Source organism: Phoca vitulina, unplaced genomic scaffold, assembly GCF_004348235.1.
Source record: "Phoca vitulina isolate PV1807 unplaced genomic scaffold, GSC_HSeal_1.0 scaffold7, whole genome shotgun sequence".
NCBI classification, from domain to species: domain Eukaryota; kingdom Metazoa; phylum Chordata; class Mammalia; order Carnivora; family Phocidae; genus Phoca; species Phoca vitulina.
The window spans coordinates 56,840,671-56,863,575 of record NW_022589710.1 but is presented as its reverse complement, the minus strand read 5'-3'; the positions used below and the strand labels follow the sequence as shown (position 1 = coordinate 56,863,575).

General features: G+C 43.9%; 1 protein-coding gene across 3 annotated transcripts in view; it reads left to right on the top strand.

Annotated features, from left to right (window-relative positions):
- The window catches only part of KCNK10 (potassium two pore domain channel subfamily K member 10), a 134,175-nt gene that overhangs the window by 68,371 nt on the left and 42,899 nt on the right, over positions 1–22,905 (top strand). For 2 of the 3 annotated variants that reach the window (XM_032405723.1, XM_032405724.1), the window contains one exon: positions 12,271–12,388. In XM_032405723.1, the coding sequence (XP_032261614.1) occupies positions 12,271–12,388 (118 nt within the window). Of the gene's footprint in view, positions 1–7,049; positions 7,179–12,270; positions 12,389–22,905 lie in introns of all 3 variants that reach the window. The other variant, XM_032405721.1, reaches the window with a different exon arrangement.

Sequence of the window (22,905 nt, the reverse complement as noted above, 5' to 3'; positions counted from 1 at the left end):
TTTTACCCTTGCAATTTGAGCCTACAGGTAGATTCCATCGCCATCATGCCATTTTATGGATGAGAAAATTAAATCTTATTCTAAGTACCTTGTCCAAGTAAGTGACAGTCAGTACATGGTTAAATGGGGTTTTGAGCCTTGGGACACCTGACTCTGGAGCCCATAGGTCTAACCATTGTGCTATGCTGCTCACTTGTGTTAATGGTGGGTGTCCCCTACAGTACATCTGGGCCTTTTCTAAATAGCTTTTACTCCAAGGAAAAGACTGGAGGGAGAAGGATAAATTTTTAAGGAGGCATGGGCTGTCTTACTTGGTACTGTAGCGGGTTTATGTGGACTATTGCATTTTCAAGAAGGGGGTGTCAAGGAGAGGAAGGAGCATGGGTATGAAAGTCAGGTAGACTTGGTCCCTTACCCCACCGAAACTAAGGCTACCTCTCCTAGGAAAGGGTGGGAAAGTCCCTCTCATTCAGACTATGAGGAGGAGGGAAGGAGATAACCCACACAGAGCACCAGCAGAGTGCCTGGCATCTAGCTGGCATTCAGGAAACATTATTTCCTTGAACTTGATTTGACGGCCATCTGATCCCAAGAACCTCTTTATCCTCACTGCTCTGACATGCCTCAATTGCTTATTTCCCTGTCCCCAAAACAATTGCCTTAGAAACTTCTGTCGTGGCTAGTCTTGGAGAGAGCAATAACACTTTCATCTTCTGTAATCCTCAAAGAATAAAACCACGAGGTGGCTTCCCTGACTGACGGGGGGAGGGAACCATGCCCCAGCCTGGGTGGATAATGCTATGTAGCAGTTGTTTTTCAGGCTGTGAATGCTTACATTTTTTTTTTTTTTTTTTTTTTTAAGACTTTGAATGTCTCCACTGCAGCTCATGGGGTCACACAGCTGTTTTCTCTCTAGGTATTAGCCATGTGGAAGGGAGTGGTGTTGCACGGGAGTAGGTGTAGTGTTGGGCAAGGTGCCCACCAGGGAGGACATGGGAGTTTCCATTCTAAGGGCCTTGTTGTAGTGCAGGCAACAAGGATTCCTTTCTCACCGGAGGGTGCTCTTGGGGGCAGCTCGTGTAGCGCCCCCCCCCCCCAGAGTGAGCAGGCTACCTCACTGTCTGGAAAGTTGACTTTTTTCCTGGCGTACTTCACTCAGACCTTGCTTTGGCAAGTTACTTAACTTCTCAGATCCCTCTTGACCTCAAAATGAGCACTTTCTATTCATGGTGGTCTCTTTATCTGAAGAAAACCTGAAGCTTCCACCTGCCTGGCATGGGCTAGGTCTGGAATTTCCTGGAAGTATGAGCCTTTGGATGTGGGGGTCCCTTCTCATCCTGCTATGTCTCTCCTTCCTTGACTGGTTCAAGTCTTTTTATGTTGGTCAACAGGATCTCTGCCACTGGTTTTCATTTTATGATCTCTTGGGGATTTTGATCCTTTGCTGGTAAGTGATTAGGGTCTTAGATACTTTGTTCAGGACTCTGGCATACTGATTCATTTCACAGGCTCTGCTCTTTGGGCCTGACTCTGCCATGCTTTGGTGGCACACGATTTCATTTAAGATACGAGCAGCTGTGTGAGAGGACTGGGTACTGGGTTGTGTCTTGGGCGTGGACCTTTAATGCTGTCATGGTGACCCAAACTGCTATTCTGCAGATACGGGAGGGCCAGAGATCAGGAGCTGCCAAACTCTTCTCTCCAGAAGCAGCAGATGTTGGTTAATTTGCATGAGCCATGAACATTTCCCAAGGCCATGACATCTACCATTCCCTTCTTCTGCCAAGCCCCACATACCTTACTCAATTACTCACTCATTCACTCACTCATTCATTAATTCAACAAATTCACTGTTTTCCTGCTGCGTGCCAACTTCAGTGCTAAGTCCTGGGGACACGAGGGTGAGTAAAAGGGGCACATATAGTCCCTGACCTCTTGGAGTTTCTAGCTAGGATGACCAATCATCCCGGTTTTCATGGTTTTGGAATACTTATTAATAGCATCCCTTTCTCTCTCAAAATTGACCTGGTTTGAAAGATAAATTTATGGTTACCCTACTGATAAGTAGTAGGGGAGACAAACCTTGTGCATGTAATCCCATGAATCAGTATAAATAAAACTGTGATGAACGATGCAGAGAAGAAGGAGCTGTTGGGTACATGAGCAGGAGAGCTGACACAGGAGGACAGGGATTCTGGGCAGGGGAACTGAGTGCCAAGGCCCCGTGGTGGAAGGATGCGGGCAGGATCTCTGAGGACTTGAGAGAAGAGGAGCATATATGGCTGGAGGTGAGTTACCAAGGGAACTTGGTAGGAGATTACCCTGGGGTCAAGCGGGGGTCAAACCATGCAGGGCTTCATCCTAAGAGCACTGGGAAGCTATGGTCATTTCAGGCAGTAGGGTGGCTTGGCCCTGCAGCATCCTACATTCACGTGTGCCTCCACCCTTAATAGACCCTATTGAGTGAACATTATTTTTCTTATCTGCCTCCTTCCCAGAACTGTGAGGTCTTCCGGTTTGAGTCTGTGTCTTTTATCCATATGTCCCTCATGCCTGGCACAGCGGCCGGCCCATAGAGGATGCTTGAGGTTTGAGGAATGAGTGAATAGGGCTTTTTATATCTGTTTTGGGAGACTGAGAGCCCTTTATTCAGAACCTTTGGAGAAGCAAAGCAGAAAATGATTTTCTCTCTGGGCAAGAGAGGTCCTTTCTTTTCAGTCTGGTTGTCAAGGTACTTCTCTCAAATAATCTTTCTGTCTTTTTTCTGCATGAGCCGATTCCCTTGGTGTTCCTAACCTTCAAAGCTTTACATATTTAGGAACGCAATGATTTAAGGGAAGCATGTCATCCGAGCCACGGATTCAGCAGTCTGTGGAGATCCTTGCTGGGAGTCAGAGTGCAGAGCCAGCCAAGCCTTCTCCTTCCCCATCCTGGGCCATCCCTTCTTCCAAGCAGCCTTTTGTGCAAGAAGTTTAGATCACAGCTGAGGCAGCAGGTGACCTCTGTTGAGTGCAGGTTTGGGTCCTTTGGGACCAAGGACACAGCTCTGAGGAAGTGAAGTGACCCCTCCCTCCTGGTGCTCTGAAGTCAGAGGTGCTGCCCTTTTTCCAGTGAAGTGCTCATGCAGAAGATTGTTCAATGCATGCAAGATCGGGCCTGCAGCCCCTGGCCTGTCTCTACAGGCCTCCACTTCATTATTATTATTGTTTTTATCCTTGAGGCTGTGATTCCATCACTGTTTAGTGAAGTTCTAAAGCTTTTAAGCCAGAAATTAAAGAGCTAATGGAAATTGGCATGGCACTGGAAAAAATGAATTCGCAAATGAGGATTGTGTTCCCCCCCCAAAAAAACTCCCATAAAAATAAAACAAAAAACCATCAATGAGTGGTATGGTGTCCACATTTCTATACAGATGTGCATGTGTTTGGTTCTCGTTTAAAGTGAAGTGAAAATCTTACTTAATGAGATTTTGGCTCATATAATTATTTTCATTATTTACCATCAAATGTATTCATTTAGATAACTAATATTAACCGAATGCTTGTCATGAAGCAGGTGCTAGGTTTGACTCTAGTGATCAGAACACGTAACAAAGGAGGCCAGGTGCCTTCTCCCGGTCCTCCAGAAGCTTCCAGTCTTGTCTTAGTCGTATCACTAGTTAACACTTGCCTGGTGTTTGCTGTGGCCAGGCACCGCTCTAAATACGTTGTTGCTCATTTAATGTTTACAGTGGTCCTTTGAGGTAGGGGTAAGCAACTGAAGGGAGGAGTTAAATTACTTGCCCAAGCTCAACTGAGAAGTAGAACTGGGATCTGGAGATGGGGAGAATCTGCACGATGCTCTACTCGCGGTCCCTGTTCACAGAGCCGGAGTCTGACTCAACCTGTGGGACCTCCAAAAGGACCTTCTTTCACTGCAGAGTAAAGATTAGCTGTTGGTTGTGCTCTAGAGGGACGTGGCTTTGTGTCTTCACAAACGGTGTTGAGGCCGGGTCAACGTATTCTGTTGAAAACCAAAGTGATGTTTATGGTTATCCTTCGGGTCTGTGGTTAAGAGTAACTTCTTAGTCTATTGAGAACAAGGAAAATTCTTTTCCTTCTCAACGGACAGAAGAGATGGAAAACTTGCTGATGCAGGTTGACTTTATGGGGAAGTGAGGACTTAAGCTTTCATTCTTTGAAAAATGAGGGCCAGATCACAAATTCTTACTTTTCTATATTGTCCTATTTCATGGGGAAGAAGGTGACATAACAGATGAGCTTTAGCACAATGTTTGCACGCTGGACAGAGAACTCTCTGTGGGAGAGAGGAGAAGGCAGGGTTGAAGGAGTGTACTTTTAACCAGTCCCAGCTCTGCCACTTACTAACTACTACAACCATGGCCAAGTTACTTCTGTTTTCTGTTGTCTCATTTACAAAGTGGGAGTAATAACATGACTTTTTATAATGGGGTTTTTGTGGAGGGTTGAGTAAGGGAAGAAGGCACATTGCAAATGCTGGCTACTAGAATTATTTTTATGAGTATTCTAGAGCTTTCTGCAAAGTCTCTGGGATTGTCTCTGCTTCCTTCTGTCCCCAGAACAAACTGCACTCATTAGAGATTGGTGCTGGTTGTAGGGGCTGACGCATTCTTTGAGGGAGCAAAGGAAATGAAATACTAATTTGGGATTATGTGGGGCGTACATCAAGGACCCTCAGGACAAGGGTGACTTTTCAGCAACACTTGGCAGATTTGTTCCTGAATCTGTAGAGGATGAGTCCAAATGGAGATGAAAGAGTGACAGTTCTTCAGAAAGTTTGCTGATCTCATCAGAGCATACATGATACCCCAATTCCTTATGGACTTGATGCTTTCCTCATGGTTTAAGATTTCTCTTATTTCATCCCTTATATAGTCAAAGAGAGAGTGAAAATTAATTCTATATTGTAAGGCACAATTTGGAAGGTAAAAGAGCTCCCCCAAATATGGCTTGATCGCACATGGACAGTATTTAGATAGTCATTAGTGTATACCCAGGTGCTAATGGATTGAGTTTTATTTTTTTTTAGACCAAATCTTTTTTTTTTAAGATTCTTTATTTATTTATTTGAGAGAGAGCGCACACTTGAGCACGCCAGTGGGGGTGGGGGAAAGAGGGGAAGGACAGAGGGAGAGAGAACCTGGAGCAGACTCCCCGCGGAGCACAGAGCCTGATGCGGGGCTCGATCTCATGACCCTGAGACCATGACCTGAGCTGAAACTAAGAGTTGGTCACTCAACTGACTGAGCCACCCAGGTACCCCATGAATTGAGTTTTAGAACATTACCCCCACCAAAAAATTAACTAGTGGTAGCAAGGAAAACCACTTGTCTAAGACCATAGGCTCCGGATGTGCGGTCTAGCTTGCCTCGGGTTTTGCTGTTTTATTCTCTAAACAGATTCTGTACTCGTCCTGTCTGTTCTACAGGTGGCCTTCACTTTAGATTTATAACCAGGCTATAAAGTTTTGATGAAAGCCTGCTGTCGGAGACCCGAGGAAGGGCTAGTATTGCACATATAACTAGATACAGTTAGGATAGCAGGAAATAAACACTGTCATAATATTCACCAAGGAACAGAAGGTGCCTCTTGCTTTTTCTTTTTGTGGTCTGGCCTAGTTTTTGCAAATACTTCTTTGTGGGAAATGCTGAGGGGGTACGGCTGTAGGAGACCCAGCCTGGGTGGGAGCCAGCCTGCTCTCTGCAAGTCAGGGAGCTAGGCCAGGAGGGTCCAGGATGGGGAGAAAGGAGACCACTGAGGATGGAGAGAAGCTGCCTTTCCAGCATTTAGGAAGGCGATCTTCCTGTTGACAATTCTAATAGCATCTGCTTGCTAGCTTTGCTGTGCACTAGATATGGGACCATGGTCAAGGGACTTGACTATTCTAAATCTCATGTGCCCCCTGGGGCAATAGTGATGTCTGTCTCCCAGCGTCATCATGAGGGTTGACTGAGTTCCTCTGTGCACTAGTAAGTTCTCAGAAAGGATTCCTGTTACTATTAATATTATTATATATGAAATGACAAGGCATACAGCTCAAAGGTTTACATCCACTGAAAAAAAATCCTGACAACCACCCTGCAGGGAAAGACTTCCTCACGTTATAGATGAAGAAACGGAGACTCCGAGAAGCTGAGTAATGTGCACACGCTGAACATTTACCACTTTATGCACAGACTTTCTCTGTTGCAAGAGTAAGTGCTGATGGGGGCTGTCCTGTCCAACTCCGCACTGAAGCAAAGACTTCTTGCAATCAGCCACAGACGTGCCTTGCTGGGGGTGGCTCGAGTTTCTGTGATGTGGTCTCACACTTGGATGTAAAATTGCCCCGCTCCTAGCACCAGCGTATTCGCTCCCACTGTGGTGAAATATTTATGTGAGAAATGCTTCTGGAGCAGGAGAAATAAAAAGCAACTGTGGCAAGCAAATTAATATCATACTTCCATTTCTTACCTGAGGCCCTTCTGCCATAGATGCGGAAGGAGGTGGAAAGATATCCTGTCCTGTTGTTGGGGTTCTGAATCGTTAGAGGTGTTTCTGAGTTGTAATGAATGTGTTCTGCCGATTGTCTTTCTCTGTCTCTGGGGTTTGTGGCTTGCCTTCTGTCCATTAATGACTGAAATGTGCTCCCTTTTAATACATTTATGAAGGCACTTTTCATACCCACCCCCCTCATCCTGCCTCGGCCTCTGGATAAATATCTATTTCATAGACCCCTTTGCGGACTGTGCCCTCTTGGGACTAAGAATGTGGTAGACGCAGAACCAGCTTTGGGTTCTCAGATGAATTCCTTTCCTTTTGTCCACGTGGTATAAGCTATTAGTAAAGTGACCGTACGTCCTGCATTCCCCCTGTCTTGTGGCCCCAGCATAGCCATTCACAGAGCCCCTCTTTACTCGGCAGGTGTGCTGGGTTGGACCATGGGTCAGATGATCACTCTGGCTACTAGGGTCCACGCATATGGTGTCGATCGGCTGTATCCATCAGCCGGTCTCAGACAAACTCCGCCTTTGTTTGTTTTTCTTTCAGGTGCCACATAAGGCAACAGAGAAACAGATTATCTCACCGAGTACACAGATCATCGGAGAAAAGCCACAGACAGTTAGCGGTCCCCTGTGGGTCATCATTCATCCCACTGTAGTGCTAAAGCTCACGATGGTATCTTGCGCCATCTGCAACAGTGATTTGGGCAGCCTGGCATTGCCTAATGGGATTACAGCACGGGGGTGGGAGGGGGGAGCTGGTGGGGGTACCTGGTGGGGGACCTCCGAGGGATATCTTTACCTCCTGTCCTTCTATCAGCCTCAGACCCACCTCACTTTCAGAGGGGATGCAGTTTCTTCGTTATACCTTTCGGGTGGTCTTAACGCCTGGGGGTGGTAGTGGGAGGATGGGGGGGAGGGGGACAGACTCTTTTATCTATTTGTTCTCCAGTTTTACTGAGATATGACTGACATATAATGTGTAAGCTTAAGGTGTACGATATATTGATTTGCTACATTTATATATTGCAAGGTGATTACTACTACGGAATTACATTATACTTTCATCATGTCACGTAATTACCTTTTTTTTTTTTTGTGGTGAAAGTACTTAAGATCTGCTTTCTTAGCAACTTTCAAAGGTATAATGCAGTATCACTAACTGTGATCACAACGCTGTACATTAGGTCCTCAGAACTTACTCATCTTATAAGGGAAAAGTTTGTCCCCTTTGACCAACATTGCCCCATTTCTCCCACCGCCCAGCCCCTGGGTAGCCACCACTCTATTCTTTTCTTTTCTTTTATTTTTTTTATTTTTATTTTTTTAAAGATTTTATTTATTTATTTGACACAGAGAGACACAGTGAGAGAGGGAACACAAGCAGGGGGAGTGGGAGAGGGAGAAGCAGGCTTCTTGCTGAGCAGGGAACCCGATGCGGGGCTCGATCCCAGCACCCTGGGATCATGACCTGAGCCGAAGGCAGACACTTAATGACTGAGCCACCCAGGCGCCCCCACTCTATTCTTTTAGATCTTGCCCCATTCACATTAGCTACTCACCTTCTTCTTCTTTTTTAAAACAATCATTATATTTCTTTTCGTGGGGCTACTTTCTTATTATGTTTCTCTGCTTTTACAAAGAAGTAAATTGCATGGGTCTAAACTTATTACTTTAGTTTGTTCATTCATTTATTATTGATCTGAGCATTCACTCATGAGTTGTTTACTGGGTAGCTGGGTGGGTGCTGGAAATTCCAACTTAGAGGCTAAAAAGGAAATTCAAGAACGAGTGGAATTAAATTTTGAAGTAATGCCCTCTTATCTAGAGTACCCTTTCCCTGAAGGTCTCACATCATATCAAGTATAATTTCTTTTTGGATCCTCATAAGAGCTCTCTGAACTTGATATTGGTTGAACTTGTAAGTGCACACACGATGCTCATTGGGTCCGAGATTGTGGCCTAACATGATGTCGCTGTTGGTTATATCTCTCCCCTATAACTGATTTTTTAGGTGAAGCTGTACACAGCTCAGATGCATCATTTCATTATCTATGTGCTCAGACATTTCTAATGGGCTGGCTTATCTTCACTTTTGCAGCCTGAACGCAGAGAAAAAAACGTAAGAGCAAGTGCATTTAATTTTAAAATGTTTTACTTGAGTTCAAACAATTAAGATCATGAGAAAATACTTTAAAAAATTAATAAAGTTGGAACTCTGAACTCAATCAGAAATATTCTTATTGAGTTAAAAATGATGCTATTAATTCAAGTGATAGTCTGTTTAAACTGTGTTTTCTTTCTGTGTGTATAGCCCAAGTTTGCCAATTTGTTTTAATTGTGGTGGTTTGCTGGAGTCTTTCTGACCCACCCGATCTAGACAGAATAATCAAACCTTGTTCCCAGGACTGGGGATTGTCCAAAGCCTCACCAACATCTTGGTGACTTGTTGGGGAGCTTCATTTTCTCCTTGCTTCAGGTTCCAAATCTCGTTCTGGCCCCACCGTTCCCATAACAGCCCTTATATTTAATTTCCACAAAACCACTTCCTCAAAGTATTTGCATGTGTAGCCCACTTTACTGTAGATTTGGGAAAGTGAGAGAGGGATTTACATCACAGATACAAACAAAGTTAAAGTTGGATGCTGGATGCACCTGCCTTTCAAAGTCCCCGGCTTTGCTGCAACTGAGCCCGAAGCTCCCAAGAATCCATGGACACTCCTTTCTTACTTTTTCTTCCTTGTCTTCCTGCTTTTTCGGGGCTTTCACTCTCTTTTATCTGTTCCTTCCCTCTCAGGGTATAAAATCAATCTTTCCCCGTGTTTATTTATTTTTTAAATTTTATTTTAAATGCAAAGCAGTTAAGCCCTCACCAGCTCCAACAGCCAAATGAAGGTTGGTGCCTGCATTTATGTGTTTAAGGATGTATTCTAATTAGAAATGATCCTTTGAGAGGTCCTTCTGCCTAAGTTCTTGGGAAGTGGCGGTATTCCTCCTCATTTCTGTCTGGAGGTGAGCATGGAGGTGGGGAGAGAGGCATGCCACATAGAGAAGAGAGGTCAAAACCATGGCTTGGGCTCAGTCCAGTTTTGAATTCTGGCTTTCACTTCTCGGCTGTGTGGCCTAGGGCAAGTTATTTGACTTTCCTGAGCCTGGTTCCCTATCTCTAATGTGGGGATGATATTACTTTCTTGCAAGTTGTAGAAAGGGTAAAATTGGATAACACACAAGTTGCAGGAAGGATAAAAGGGAATAACACTTCTAGAACACCTGCCTGTGTGCAGAAACTCAACAAATAGTAGTTTCCTTCCCGACACATGCTTTCCTTGAGGGCTACATATGTAAACATTAAATATTTATAAATTGCATAATTCAAAAAATGAAACTTAAAAAGGAATCTTACTCTGGATTTTTTGATGAAACAAATAATCATCCCCACTTGTCTCTGCTGCAAATCTGTACTTTTATGTGCTGCTTATGACGTTTAGGTGCATTTCTCAGCACAGTGAGACTTGATTGAACCCCAACTCTCTATGCAGCTTCATAGACGTTGTAAATATTAGGTATTGATAGTGTGATTTGAACCCAGCTAAGTGACTGAGGCCTAGAGCTGTCCCCAAGGTATTACTTGCAGATGGGCCTGGCGAGCCGAATGGGTAAAGAGGACATAAACACTAGTTAAGGCCTGTGGTTTGGTCTGATGGCACTCACACAGCACAGTGAGAATGGGTATTTTACCAGAAGAAAGGACTTGCCATCTGTCTTCCTCTAAAGCAGAGCAGAGCATTGCCTCTGATGAGTAAGTGATAGTTGTCAATTAGGTCAGTTAAACATGGGCTAAGACAGCCTGTGTGCATCCCGAGAGGCTGGATTTTAAATCCTGGGGTGCCAGGGTTTAATCTTAGAAACAGCATCCAGTGGAATATCTCATGTTCTTAGGGGCAGGAAAGAATACACTTAAACAAAAGAGATTTTTTTCCCGCTATTGTCTAGTCAGTTGTCTAGGGGTCTAGCCCACGGCCTTTTGTATCACCTATGAGCTAAGAATGGTTTTTGCATATTTAAAGCATTATAAAAGGAAAAGAAAAATATGCAATAGAAACCATATGTGGCCCACAAAACCCAAAATATTTACTATCTGGCCCTTACAGAAAAAGGTTGCTGATCCCTGGTCTAGAGAGTTTGAAATATCTCTGATTAGTGAAGGCAAAAGGTAACGATGATTGACTTTTTCAGTTAGTCTGATTTGTGGCAAACGCTGTCTGCCTGTTTGAACAAAGCTTCACGGGCATTATTTAGGATAAATAGAATCACATTTCAATATTTAACTGTGACCTGTTATCTCCACATGAGGTTATTCCAACTTTATTCAGGGAACGGTGTCTCTATTTGTTGTTCCAGAAGTAGCTCATACGTCTGTCACCTCCCTCTGAAGGCCCCACCTGTCACTTCCTCAACACAGCTCACTTGCTTGAAGGTTCTTCCTACCCTCTCCCCTGGCCTGAAAGGGGTGGGCAGAGGCCAGCTCAGGAAGGGCTGCTGACGTATTTGGCACCTTATTCTGCACATGCAGAGTCTAGGCAAGGATTTTCAGCTGGGGAGTGTGTGATTAAAAGCTAGTTAAATATATGTGGTGCAGGAGTAGGATCCCTGGGAAGCAGGTATCTGTGGGGGCTGCAGTACATGGATCGAGCGTCCTGGAAGAAGTGGAGCCCAGATTGGACCCTGCAGGATAGGCATGACTGGGGGAGAATTCCAAATCCCGCAGCCAGCGAGGAGTCATGGTTACTTATTTCAAAAGGAGCAGTGTGTGTGTGTGTGTGTGTGTGTGTGTTGCACGTGGAGGTGGGGGGAGTCCAAATGACAGTCACGAATTTAACCTCTATTCCTTACCCCCTAACTCGGTGCTGGGCCCTGGGCTGAGTGCTTTACACAGATCTTCTCATTGAATCCTCAAAACTGTGGGCAAAGGTATTATTATCCCCCCTTTGCAAATGAGGACCTTTGCATTTACGGAGGTTAAGATAACTTGTCCATTGTTCCGAAGGTAATAATGAGCAGAGCCTTGCTGGTCTGATCTAGGAGCCCAAGCTCTCACTTCCTGCCATCTTGAAGCAAGCTCAGTGTAAAACATTTTAACAAAACAGAAAAGAGAAGAGTGAAAAGCAACTGAGATCTTGCCATCCAGGAATGACATTTTGGGTGACAATCCTTCTAGACATCTTTCTATGTATATACACAAAGATATGTATGTATTTTGCATAACCCGTGCCCAGATTGCCTAAATCCTATGCCTGCAAAATTTACATAAATGGCACCATACTATATAGCCTAGTTTTTTCTCCCACCTAAAACTAATTTTCTAATTTTCCTAAGTGGGTGTTTAGTATTTCATGTTATGACTGCACCCACATTCGTGTAACCAGTCCCCTCTGGATCATTTCAGTTTCTTTCTTTTTTTTTAAGATTTGTTTATTTATTTGAGAGACGGAGGCATGCGTGAGTGCAGTGGGGGAGGGGTGTGTGCGGGGGAGGGGCAGAGAACGATATAGAGAGAGTCTCAAGCAGATTCCCACTGGGTGCGAAGCCCAACTTGGGGCTCCATCTCATGAACCTGAGATCATGACCCCATCCGAAACCGAGTCAGACACTCAACCAACTGAGCCACTCAGTTGCCCAATCATTTCAGGTTCCTAAGCAAGGAAAGAATTTGAGAGCTTTTTTTAAAATTTTTAACCGAATCTCATGCTTTCTTGCTCTCTTTGCAGCATGCCCTGGACGCTGACAACGCAGGAGTAAGTCCCATAGGAAACTCTTCCAACAACAGCAGTCACTGGGACCTTGGAAGTGCCTTTTTCTTTGCTGGGACTGTCATCACCACCATAGGTATCCGTTCATTCGCTAACATCTTTTCCTCTGGGACCCTCCTGAGAAATGGCGCTTGGTCAACGTTTGGTCCTAGAACCACGACAGCTTGAGGTTCAAAGGAGGCTCATGGCACACTGTCGGATAAATGCAGGGGTTGTGAGTGGTTTTCCATAAAAGGCAAAGCAGACGAAGGAATTTCATTTTTCAAAATGAGAGGTTAGAGAGCCTTTCATTTGAAAGGACCTGATGAAATGGTCAGAGTGGAAAATCAAAATATGGAGTGGTCAGTGGAGCTCAAATTCCTTTTTAAACATGTACTTTTTACTAAGGTTGCCTATGAAAGAACCCCAAAGTTCTACAGTTTGTTATGAAACAGCCGTCTCTGACCCTCTGCCTGTCCTCACCTCCCCTGGGGCAACCACTCTCATCTCTTTTGATTGATTATTTTGATACTCATTTCCTTGTCTTTAAATATCGCGCGTGTATTGCCACTTCCTGAATTTTCAGTGTTAGAGATTATTTCTTGACTTCCCGTTGTGGAAGGTGAGAAATTACAGTGGTCCCCTCATCCACGCTTTTGCTTTCCGGGGTTTCATTTACCCTGGGTCACCTGTGGTCTGGAAGTGGATGATCGTCCTCTGATGCTGCATCAGAAGGTCAGTAGTGGTCTTATGCTACGTCACAGTGTCTATGTCGTTCACCTCACTTCATCTCACCATGTGGGCATTTTATCACTTCATAGCATCACAAGAAGAGGAGGGGCGAGTTCAGTACAGATACTACCCTTGATCTTAGCCAAAAGGCCGAGAATTGATGGGTGAGTACAGTACAATATGGTATTTTGAAGAGGCCACATTCACAAAACTTTTATGAAAGTATATTGTTAAAGTTATTGTATTTTTATTATTAGCTACTGTTGTTAGTCTCTTCCTGTGCCTAATGTATAAATTAAACTTTATCGTAGGGATGTATGTATAGGAAAAAATATAGTATATATAGGGTTTGGTACTATCCGTGGTTTCAGGCACCACTGGGGGTCTTGGAACCTATCCCCTGCAGACAAGGGGGGATGACTGTGTTCTCTTTCTTCTTCCCTGCCCCACTGTAAAAGGGTTCTCTTCCCATCCTCCTATCTTCCCAATATAGTTTAATTAGATCAACAGTGGATGTTTACATGATTTTGACCAGGCAAATGCTCTTTATAACTGATCCTGTGGTGATCTATGATTACCTCTTTCCTGCATTGATTTTTGTCTTACTATATCTGTTTGTGTCTCTTTTTCTGATTCTTGGGGAGTTTTATATTTTTGTGTTGGGGGTTAACTTTATAATCATACATAACAAACTTAATTTCTCTTCTTTAAGCAGTATTTATTAGTTCCCTATCGTAGGCGATGACATCTCTTCTTCTCTCCACACAATTTTATTTTATTTTATTTTTTTATTTTTTTAAAGATTTTATTTATTTATTTGAGACAGAGAGAATGAGAGAGAGAGAGAGAGAGCACATGAGAGGGGGGAGGGTCAGAGGGAGAAGCAGGCTCCCTGCCGAGCAGAGAGCCCGATGCGGGACTCGATCCAGGGACTCCAGGATCATGACCTGAGCCGAAGGCAGTCGCTTAACCGACTGAGCCACCCAGGCGCCCTCTCCACACAATTTTAATTGACACCATCCTTTTGATGTTTATTTTTAAATTATTAAATATGCTTATGGTTCTATTCGATGATTTGCTCACTTCAAATGGTAACTCTTGGCTCTCAGCTATTATGTATAATGCAGTCAGTGAACTTGGCCTCTCAACTTCTTTCGCTCTTGGGCTGTGGATTATTACTCACTGACTGTATCATTCTATAATGTCAGAGTATATGATTTACATTCTGTTCTGTTACCCTGATATTCGCATTTGTTTTAGTCACAGTTACGAGGTTACATATTGTCAGTGTTCCTCTCTAGTCCTTCTGTGGCTTTCCCCATCATCACTTGCTCAGCTGAAACTTATCTTCAAGTAGTTGCCTTAAGAATGACTCATGGAGAGGCGCCTGGGTGGCTCAGTCATTAAGCGCCTGTCTTCGGCTCAGGTCATGATCCCAGCGTCTTGGGATCGAGCCCCGCATCGGGCTCTCTGCCCCGCGCGAGGCCTGCTTCTCCCTCTCCCACTCCCCCCGCTTGTGTTCCTGCTCTCGCTATCTCTCTCTCTCTGTCAAATAAATAAATAAAATCTTAAAAAAAAAAAAAAAGAATGACTCATGGGAGCAATATTCCCCAGTCCTTGCATTGCTCAAAATGGCAGCCTTACCCTCCTGGGGCAGTGTGGCTGGAAATGAAATTCTTGACTCACATTTTCCTTTTTGAGGGTCTTCTGGGTGATAATCCACTCTTTTCTGATATCTGTGCTGCTGTGGAGAAACCTGATGCCAGTCCAAGTTTTTTCCCCTTTTATAAATGATTTCACCTTTTTGCTTGGCTACTCAAAAGAATATTTATCTTTCATCTGATAATACTATTAGGCTTTGTCCCTTTTATTTCAGGAAAGCATTCTTTTTTTATTCTCTTTTTTAAAAATTTAAGTTCAATTAATTAACATATAGTGCATTATTAGTTTCAGAGGTGGAGGTCAGGGATTCATTACACCCAGTGCTCATTACATCCTGTGCCCTCCTTAATGCCCATCACCCAATTACCCCATCCCCCCAGCCCCCTTCCCCTTCAGGAAAGTGTTCTTGATTGTCATCTTTAAACACGGTTCTCTGCCATATGGTTTTGGTTCTGTTCTTTGGGGATTCTGACTATATGTGTGTTGTCACTTCTTTCCCTGTCTTCTGTGCCTGTCATTTCCCCCTCTACTCCTTTTTAACTCATAAAATGTGGTTTCCATTTTGTTCATTTTATCTTCTCTATTCCTTTCCTGTTTTTGCACAGTGCCTATTTTGCCATGTACTTCTTCCAATTTTATTTTCATTTTTGTGATCATTAGGGGACTTTTTTCCCTTCGTGGTTCTTTCCTGAATTCCATTAGCTCACATTCCATTTTTCCTTGTTATCTTTTCGGTTCTTTCCTGATTTCTTGCTTTTGTGCTTTGTGGTTTTGCTGTGAAGGTTCTTGGAGGTGATTACTTCATAATTGGTCAAACTTTGTGCCTGGTTGGGCCAATATTTTTCTGCTGAGTGTCTTTCATCCATTGGTAAGTGTTGCTGCTCCTTCCACATTAAAAAAAAAAAAAAGCAGAAGTTTTATATTTATGCTGGATGATTTCCCTTTTAAATACTTGATGCCCAACAAACTGGATATTCCTGATACAGCTATCTGCCAAATGATTATGTAGGGCTGGGGAGAGGAGAGCCAGGAGAGGTGGCGTAATTTTCCAGGTAGCACATCCTCAACTTTTCTGCTGCCAAAGAGAGAGGGTTGCCTGCAAATGTGACCCATCTATGTTATTTTTTGTTTAGTCCTGCCTCTTTGATTTTTCTGAACCAGATCATGTTCAAGGGGGCTTCTGCTGCTCTCTCTATTCACCCAGTTTTCTATACTTGGTGCAAACAAGAATATCTCTTTTGAAGTTCAGAATGAGACCCTCGCCTTCATAATTGGATTTTTGCTGGCATTTTCTAGGGTTTTCCACCGATGGGCCCTTTCTTCCTTCTCTCTGCCTCTTCTCTTTATTTTTTCCCATATGGCATCCGTCCAACTTTTTTGGTAATCCTTACACATATGGGGGAAGCTATGGATAAAATTCCTCTCCCAGTTCTGTTGAAAATGAGAGTTTTCTGCCCCTCTACAAAAGTGTCGTCACACTGCAATAAAAATCCTCATTCAGAAGAATGGGAGACACATAGCATTGAGAGGTGGGAGGATCTCATCATTAACACCCTTTATGCTCTCTGGGAGGACCTCCCTCATCTGTTGCTCTCTGAGGCCCAGCTCTGCCTTCTGGGAGGTTCTTCCCTCTCCCTAACCCTTCACAACCACCTCTTATGTGGGTGTTGGATAGTGTGCCCTCCTTGGAGGACGTACATCTTTGATGATCAATTTCCTATTGGTGCAAATTTCCGAGGCTAAGGATTGTTTTAGAGGCACAGGCTTTTGTTACTGTTTTTAGACCTAGCCTTTAGGACCTGTGTCATTTCATTCAAAAAGTTATATGCAATAAGAAAATTTGGGATGAAACAGAGTTGGCATTTCTTTTTAGAAAGTCTTTTAATCTAATTATATGACATACCATGTTCACACTTGCAAATATACAAATATATTAAGATTGGCTATTACAAATATTGGAGGTGTGCATTGCACTAGTGGGTTTGGGGCCTAGGAGCCTTTTGACACTCTAGACCAGACTGGATCATTTTAGTCCACAATCTTACAGCTCCAAACACAGGAAGCAGGGTGGCCTGGCACCATTTGGTATAGAACTCAATGACACCCTAGAGCATCACTGTAGTGGGTCAGAAAAGACCAGTCTCAGGTTAAATTGTGTTCATCAGCCTGGTTTTACTAAGATGAGGAAATGTGTCATGCATTTTAGGAGGATTTATTGTAAAATAATTAAAACTGAAGAAGTCTGAGCCACTTCAAGAGGTACATTTTGGGAAATGCCCTCCAGTACTCAGTGTTGGATCCATGAGACATTAGTGTATGTTAAAGAAGACAGAAAAAGGAAAATCCTAATTTTCTTGCTTTATTTTTTATTTTTTTATTTTTTTAAAGATTTTATTTATTTATTTGAGAGAGAATGAGAGAGAGCACATGAGAGGGGGGAGGGTCAGAGGGAGAAGCAGACTCCCTGCCGAGCAGGGAGCCTGATGCGGGACTCGATCCAGGGACTCCAGGATCATGACCTGAGCCGAAGGCAGTCGCTTAACCAACTGAGCCGCCCAGGCGCCCCTTTCTTGCTTTATAAAATAGTTAAATCAGTGGTCTGTAGGAGGCACTGAAAAACACTATAGCTTTGTTGGAATGCACACTGATGGTATTTATTGTGTCAACTTGTTAGGGTCCCAGGGGCTTGGTTTATTAAACAACAGGGTTATTGACCACATGACCTTATGTGATGGGGAATGGTGGTGCCATCTGCCTAATGAGAAACATTTGATATGTAACATTTGCTGCCCTTTGTAATGTATGTACACTGGAATCTTTGAGTTTGAGCAAATCACTCTTAGTCCTTGGCTTCTGCTGCCTGGTGTCCATTCCCTTATATACTCTTGTCTCCTGATAACCAGTTCCTAAGTGGTCTTCTTCCACAAGCTTGGCCTCCAGGCTTCAGGGGATGAATCACATTTCCTAAACCAAGAAATCTAGTGCTTTGCCTGTGTCTGGCCACAGTCCTTAGTTCAGAGGTGGACGTGAGATCTAGATTAGGCCAATTAGAAACTCAGTTCCTAGGCTTTTGCTTAAGCTTTGGAGGAAGTGACTTCCTCTCTTTCTTCCTGGAGGTAAATCTGGAAAGAGATAGTAGGCCCATGACTGGCAGTCATGTTCTTGGCTAGAATTCAGGTAACACTAAAGAAGCAACAGAAGAAAAGCAGAGTGATAAATGGGGTCCGGCTAACATCTTGTGAACTTTGGTTGAAGCTACCCACAAAGTGTTAAGAAATAAATGCTGAATCCCTTATTTACTGTGGGCAGTGTGTTTCTGTTTTTGTTCAAGCCAGACTGCCTTGGGTTTCTATGATCTAAAACTGAAAAAATCCTAAGTAATAACACACTTATGGGTCAGAGATCACGGAGGGCCCATAAGTGTCCTCTGGTCTTGATGGGCTGTGCCTGACCCTGCAGTCGCAGGTGCTATCCCCCACCTTCTTTGGGCCACTCACTCTTGATGTCTTAGGCAGAACATCTGATTGGATGAGACTCTGGGTCAAGGCATTTTTGTCCTGGCTGCCTGGGAGGCTCTGTTGCCTCTGTTGTGGGAGGCAGGACACTATGTCATATCTATGCATGGGATGAAGACCCTTCCCCAAAATCTGCAGGGAAGGTGGGTGCTGAACAGGAAACTACCATAAAACAAGCATACAAACAAAAAACAAATGAAGATAAAACCCAGCCCCAATTACAAGTCCACTTTAGTATCATGGCTCAGTATCATTCCTAGAGACTGGGTCTTTGTTCCACGCAATGGGTAAAAGCACTATTTTCTCTCTCACTCTCTCTCTTAATTGAAAACTAAAGCATTGTAAGTTGAAAACCATTTAGCCGGCTAAATTTTAACTCTAGAGTGGAGGATTTTTTGTAAAATCATACAGTTAGAGAATTCTAAACAAAACCTGAGTACAATGATGGTAAGAATAATTATTTGGTGGTGAATTCATTCATCACATATGGTAGCAAGGCTTTTAAGAAAACTCAGGGCCCTTGAATTCTTCCAGTTCTTGAGAAATTTTCCACTATTTACGAGTTGTGCAGTGGGGTAGCTGGAGCTGAGGAGCTGTCTTTTCATTATTTGTGAAATACCGAAACATTAGCCTGCTTACTTGAGTTCATATAATTTGTGACACAATAATGTAAACATTTTCCCATATTATTAAGCTTCTTTGAAAAACATAATTTTTATTGGGTTCCATTGAATACACTACCCACACCATAGTCACATGTTGTTGGAGGCTTAAGCTCTTTCTATTTTGTGATAGTGTAACATCACGGTGAAAATCTTTGTGTGTCAAGTGTGGTCTTCATCTCTGGTTGTTTCCTTGGGAGAATCCCCAAGGAACTGTGGTGTCAAAGGGCATGGACTTTTTAAAGGCTTGCCAGGGGCGCCTGGGTGGCTCAGTTGGTTAAGCGACTGCCTTCGGCTCAGGCCATGATCCTGGAGTCCCTGGATCGAGTCCCGCATCGGGCTCCCTGCTCGGCAGGGAGTCTGCTTCTCCCTCTGACCCTCCCCCCTCTCATGTGCTTGCTCTCTCTCATTCTCTCTCTCTCAAATAAATTAAAAAAAAAAAAATCTTTAAAATAAAGGCTTGCCAAATTGCTTTCTAGAAAGACTCTCATGAGCCACATGAGTACCTTTCAGACACAAGAAAAATGTGTTCATTATTTAGAATGTGTATAGAGAGGTCTTAGGAATAACAGTCTTTTCTGAAAAGCAGCGATACTACTCAGTATCAGAGTTCTCTTTTATCTGAAGATATCAAAGTACTTCTTTTTAAACAATGTTTTCTTATGTTCACATATACAGGAAGGCTTACAAATGTGTAGCAAAAGGGCATATACTCAGGCACTTCTCCAAACTAGGAGCAATGCCAAGGAAGACTAGACCCAGTTCAGTCTTTGCAGAGGGCTCGCTGTCCCCGGTCCCCTCTCTCAGTAACTAATTCTGATGTGGGAAAGTCCCACCTGCTCTTGACTGTTGACTCTGCTGGTGGGTTCCCACCAACTAGGGTTTCTAAGCTGGAGGAATGATGCTCACTCCTTTGTTCAGATGCTTTCCCACAAGCCATTATTTGTAAGGGCAGCAAATGATGGCATTCTTATCAACAGCTATGGAATGCTAGTAGACTTTAGTCTTTGAGACATTTTCGGATTGAATCATCTGATTCTACTCATATCAGAGAGAGCACCTGGTCAGGTCCCAGACTGTAGCTAGTAACTGTCACTTGCCCGTTGGCCTTAATTAGGAGTTGTACCTGCCAAAGTACATGAGCAGCTATTTCTACTTACACAGCACCTGAACTGGGTGCTAACCTGTGGCTTTGGAGATAGCCGTCATTGGGGCTAACATTTACTGAGTGCTCACTAGGTGCCAGGCACTGGGCTCCACGTAATTATCTTAGTCTCTCATTAAGCATATCCAGTAGGTACTGTTAATAACCTCAGTTGACCGATGAGAAAACGGAGGCTCCAAGATGTCAAGTAACTTGGCCAATATCTCACGGCTAGTAAGCAGTGGAGCCTAGCTACATTCACCAGGATCAGCTACATAATGTGTAGGGCCCAGTGCAAAATGAAAATGTGGTCCCTTGCTAGAAAATGGTTAAGAACGTCAAAATGGCAACAGCAGCTCAATACACCAAGCATGGGGCCCTTCTTAGTGTGGGTGCACAGATTTCACCCCCAGAAAGCTGGTTTAGCACACATAGACATTCTGGGTCTAGAACGCACATTCTTAACCAGATAACAGGGTTGAACGGCGCATGGTTTGGCAAAGATCTGACTTTGGCATGTAAATAGCAAATGGAAGTGTTACACATGAGCTACTCAGGCAGCCTCCTTTAAACACCAGCTTTCTCTTCAAAAAGGGCCTGGAACTGTTTTCTGGCCAAAGGTAAACACAGTGAAGCCCTGCCTTGGTCCTTCTCATTCATAACAGATACTCCTTGCCGGGCTGGTCCTCTCTGGCCAGAAGTCACTCTTTCGACTTCTTTTGCTTTCCTTAAACCAGTTCTCATGTTCTAGGCTAATTCTCCCTGACCAATTGCCTTTCTCGCTGCCATGTCACCCCATCTCATTTCCCAGTGTTGCTGCCCCTAGCCACGCCGAGAGATGCCCACACCCCAAATGCAACGGTGGGCCCATCCAACTCATGGATCCAGCCCCACTGGTGGTGTAGACATTCTGTTCCTTGGCCTGGCACTGTGTGAGAACAGCGGAGTTTCCGGACGGAAGACAGGAACCAACCATCTGTTTTCTCCTGGGGCTTAGTTTTCCCAGAGAAATATTGCTCAGAAGTGATTCCTTCCTACAGAAAACCCCGGGCAAGATAGATGATAATTGCTAATACTTACCAAGTATTGTGTCATGATTTGTGTCATGATTTATATGTATTTAATCTCCACAGGCAACTCATACTTCACATGTAACCCATTCCATCTTTTTTTTTTTTTTAACAAAAGATTTATTTGTGTGTTTATTTTTGGGGGGGACGGGTAGAGGGAGAGGGAGAGAGAGAATCCCAAGCAGACTCCATACTGATCGCGGAGCCTGACGTGGTGGGGCTTGATTCCATGACCCTGAGTTCATGACCTCAGCTGAAACCAAGAGTCGGCGCCTAATCGACTGAGCCACCCAGGCGCTCCTCATTTCATCTTTAATAGCAAAAGGCAGGTGCTATCTTTAGCCCCATGTCAGAGGAGGAGAGTGAGGCAGAAAGGTTAGGGAAATCCTCAAGATCTGAGAGTCAGGAAGTGGAAGCGTCAGAACAGGAAGCCCTGCAGTCTCCAGTCTTGAGCCTATATGACCACCACCCCCTCCTTCAAAGTTCTGCCAAGGATCCTGGATGGATGGGCAGAGCAGTCTAACGGTCTCGGTAAAGTAGAGCCAAATATCCAGGCATGTGGCCCTCCCATTGCCTCAGAGCAAAGCTCCAAAATATTAAAAGTCTAGAATGACAGTGTTGAGGGTTCCACTGGGACAGCTTTTCCATATAGTTCATCAGGGGCAAGGGACACACACACACATACACACACATGTACACACACACACAATGCACAAACACAGCGTTACTCAAGAATGGCAATTACCTTATGCCCAGTATGAAGTGATGGCCTTAAATATATTTAAAGATTTATTTGAATTTTGCTTCACTGGTGTCCTTACCCAAGAGCTTTGCTTTAACTTTATCTTAGTGTTCTAGTCTGTGAAACACTGACTAAATAAGGAGCCAATTGTAGTAATAATACTGCTAGTAGTAATACTACTTTGCATTCGTATGGTCCTTTACAGTTCACTGATTTTTCCACATGATCCTCAAACCCCTCTAAGGCTGGGATCTGTGGAGGTTAAGTGACTCTGGGGACAACCAGGTAGAGTGAGGTGGAATTGGATCTGGACCCTCTGTCTTCTCTCTTCTCTGTCATGCCCCTTGGATGATACCAGGAAATTCCCTGAACACAGTCCTTACCCAGGCAGTGGGGCAGGTCCTCACCAAAAGCTGGGGGAAGAGTGTGCATCTCTTGTTGGGGCTAATGAGATGCCTATTCAGCAATTTGTTTGCCTGTGCTGTGTCTACAACATGTTTCCTTCTGAGATATTGAGACAAAAAGAGAACCTACCTTCCCTGACAGTGATCGGTCAACTCTGAGACAGTCAAGCAAGAGTCATAGATGTTTCCATAGGTCCCCATCGACCTGAGTGAAGTGAAGCTGTGTAGGCACATTTATTCCCTTTTCAGTGTCAATCAGATTATTCTAGAGGGCAACACTTAGAAAAATGTTTTTTGTTTTTTTTTAAAGATTTTATTCATTCGAGAGAGAGAGAGAGAGGGAGAGTGAGCAAGAGCAGGGGAGGGTGCAAGGGAGAGGGAGAAGCAGATTCCCTGCTGAGCAGGGAGGCTGACATGGGGCTCGATCCCAGGACCTTGGGATCATGACCTGAGCCAAAGGCAGACGCTTAACTGACTGAGCCACCCAGGCGCCCCTAGAAAAATGGTTTTGTCCAAGTTCCTGAAAGCACCTGAAAAAAGTTCCAAGAGTCTCTTTTGCACAATTAAGTGAAAAGGGTGCTGAGTAAAAGGAATGTAAGATGAGGAAGGCTTGCCTGAACACTCATTTGAGAAATGGAAACTGGAATTTAGATAATTCATGATAAAAGGTTTGAATGATTCTG